General features: G+C 31.3%; 1 protein-coding gene across 1 annotated transcript; it reads right to left on the bottom strand.

Moving 5' to 3' along the window:
• Positions 1-1,398: 1,398 nt before the first annotated feature.
• On the bottom strand, positions 1,399-2,997 carry LOC123923382 (GATA transcription factor 18-like). Its single transcript, XM_045976069.1, has 2 exons — positions 2,407-2,997; positions 1,399-2,012 (listed from the first exon to the last, which is right to left on the bottom strand). Exons 1-2 carry the CDS (start codon positions 2,836-2,838, stop codon positions 1,740-1,742), a joined length of 705 nt encoding a protein of 234 aa, XP_045832025.1. The 5' UTR covers positions 2,839-2,997; the 3' UTR covers positions 1,399-1,739.
• Positions 2,998-3,250: the final 253 nt, after the last annotated feature.

Genomic DNA, 3,250 nt, shown 5'->3' with positions numbered 1-3,250 from the left:
TGAAAATCACATAAATTTTTGAAAAGTGAAATGATTAAATAAGGGTATATTAAGAATAGTAGTATTAATTAGTTTAAAAGTAGTTGACTTTTGGTTATATTTATATCCAAAATTTGAAGTATTTTTTTCTTATATTTGTGTCCGGAGAGAGTATATATTTAGGGATAATTATTTCTTATAAGAGTTCTATTATTAGGGATATATTTAAGGAAGTGGCATATATAATGAATGTTTATAATATGTGGAATACAAAGTTAAAAACAAAGAATTGGAAGGGGAAAAAAGAAATATGGATTTGGTGCTGTTAAAAATGACACAGCTTTAATATGAACCATTGGATCAATGTATATTACAAGATGGTGATGTGACATTTATAATCTAAACCATTCAATAACAAATCTAAAGGCCATAATAGCAAGCAGTGTGAAACTGTGTGATTTCACTACCGCAACAAATCCAGATCCGAAAAAAAGTGATTCTTAACTCTTAAGTAATAAAACCACTGTTCTAATATAATATTAATAAACATAATTCCAAAAAATGATATTCAAACACAAACCATATAGTGGGTCCACATGTGATAATCATATATGGTCATCACCAATCTAAAATAGTACCTACTATATTTGATCAACAAGACAACATGAAAAGTGAAGCAACAAAAAGATTAAAGTATACTAGTATTTAGTTTCAATTCTAGATTAGTTGTTGTTGATCGATGTTTTTTTTTAACAACAAAAGTATAATATATGTTGGATGTGTAAATAAGTACAAGTTGTACTAAGTACTTCAGTAATTTGGGATTGAGTACAAGGGGTGGTAGACTCAAGCAACACAAGGAGAAATAAGAAAGACCAAAAAAATGATTTGGAATAACAATCGGCCCTATCTAGATAACAATTCATTGAATTAATGTTTTATTCATAATAGATAAAGTTTCTCCCTTTTTTTCCGGTAACCACTTCCAAGAAGTCTTTCTGATATTATCAAAGCATTCTTCAAATATCGAGACATTTGATGAGAATATGAAGTCGTTTCTTGCTCTCCAAATAATCCAAAACATTACATATTACACTGTTAGCAATTCATTTAAGCCTTGTTCGCACTCCACCGCCAAACAAAACATCCTCATCAACACAAACGGATCCATATATGTGTCATACTATTCATTTGGATATGTTTAACAATTTTGGAATATAATTAATTTGGTTTTTAGAATTTATTTTACTTGAAGCTAACAATTATAGCATATGACTTTAAAATTAATTTTTGTACTTAAATTTATTGTTTAAAGTTTAAACCACTTTTATATTAATATATTTAATTATAAATTACATTATTTTCAACTTAATTTTAGTCAAAATCAAATTTTTCACCGCAAAATCAAATAAACGTGAAGATACGAAGTAGCAAGTAATTGAAAGAAAAGTTAACTAATGATAGAGCACAAACAAACAAAAAATACATTAAAAACAAAAGAAAAAACTAATTGAAGTTAAGAACATACTCCTATTCCTATATAGAATAATCTGATTCTCTCTCCATCTTAAGCAAGACAGAAAAAAGAAAAGAACCAAAGAACAAAAAGAAAAAGGTCAAAAAAGTAAAATAACGTTGACTAGACCATAACATAACCATCACAATCAAAAACATCTACATCATCCTTTTGTCTTCTTTTTGTTATATTAACGTAGTACTCACTATTAAGAACAACATTGCTTCATTCATTCATTCATTCATCATCTTGTGTAATCATGAACAAGGCTTGTGTTAAGTCTCCAAGAAAGAAAATTTGGAATTCCATTTTCTGATTCTGCATCTGAATCGTCCATAAAACGTAATTCATTTCCATACATTTGATTCTGTTGATGTGCGTACCAGGAATTGTTGCTGTAGACTTGCCCTGACTCGATTACTCCACTTGCTGTTACTGCTGACGTGGCATTAACGTTTGCAGCATTTGCTCTTCTTTCTTCTTTTTTGTATCTAATCCCACAAGCATTGCATAGTGACTGCAAATTCAATTCATACATTGTTACAACACATTCTTAAAAACAAAATCATAACCATAAATAAATGTTCAAATTAACCTTACATTTTTTCTGCACGCATTTAGACTGCGTGACTTTGCTGATAAGCACAATTATACAAAAGAGCTTATTAGCAAACTAACGCATACTAAATGCTGACAAATGTAAAATTACAAGTTTAAAGGTGTACTTCTCTCGATGTCATTATTAAAAACAAAATTTCACTTGTCAGATTCATTTATCATATGTATATTATAGACTAAATACATCAGTTATAAATCTGAAAATTGAATTTTGCTTATAATAGTACATGAGGAATGATAGTAATTCAAATATCTTGAACAAATTAAACCAAACAATGCCGATGTATTTTTACCTTTGGGCCGCGAGGACCGTTCCTCCAAAGGGGTGTAGAAGTGGTGTCACAGCTAGCACATCGACGAGCAAGAAGAGAATCATTGTTAGAGTTATTACCAATATTATTTCCTCGGTTTTTGTTTTGAGATTGAGAATTTTGTTTAGATTTAGAAGGATTCTTGTTCCAAAAGAAATTAGTAATCGAAGAAGAACGACGGTTTTGTTTGTCTTGATCTTCAGATAAACGGGTAGAAGGTGTAGCAAGAGAGAGTGTACAATCAACAGAAGATGAAGGTGTAGAGTAAGAGTAAGCATCATAATGATTATCGTAATGATCATCATGATATTGTTGTTGTTGTTGTTGTTGGTAGTTAGAGAAAAGCATGGTTTGAGGATGAAACATGCCGCATGTGCATGTTGTTTGAGAGCTACTGCAACAATGATGCATCATTGGTAAATGGTAATGGTTTGATAGTGATAGTGATGATGATGATGATGATGAAGAAGAAGTTTGAAGTTAGTGGTTATTGTGGGAGTAGTGAGTGACTGTTTGGGAGAGGGGATGGAAGGGATTGAATTTATAGGAGATCGAAATTGAGGAAGAGAGGAATTAGTAGTACATAGGAAAAGAGGGAAGAGATGATGATGATGAGTGAGAGAGATTGATTGGGTAGTCAAAAGTGGGCACGTGACTGAGGGAACAGTCTTCCAGGATCTGTCTTCTTCGATCACGAGGCTTTTAATTAGCTTTACTAAAATCTACTCTAATTCTGTTCATCGCTCTGTATCCGTATCTCTCTGCTCTTCCCCAAACTAAATGGAATACTAGTAGTAGTATTACTTCACTTTCACTGTGTGATACT

This window comes from Trifolium pratense, linkage group LG4, assembly GCF_020283565.1.
Source record: "Trifolium pratense cultivar HEN17-A07 linkage group LG4, ARS_RC_1.1, whole genome shotgun sequence".
Taxonomy (NCBI): domain Eukaryota; kingdom Viridiplantae; phylum Streptophyta; class Magnoliopsida; order Fabales; family Fabaceae; genus Trifolium; species Trifolium pratense.
The sequence above is the reverse complement of the archived record's forward strand: the minus strand, read 5'-3'. Positions and strand labels throughout refer to the sequence as shown.

Coding starts and splice junctions, on each gene's coding strand:
- LOC123923382 (XM_045976069.1), bottom strand. CDS start 2,838: ATGATGCATCATTGTTGCAGTAGCTCTCAAACAACATGCACATGCGGC. Junction 2,013..2,406: donor ACGGTCCTCGCGGCCCAAAG/GTAAAAATACAT, acceptor TTGAATTTGCAG/TCACTATGCAATGCTTGTGG.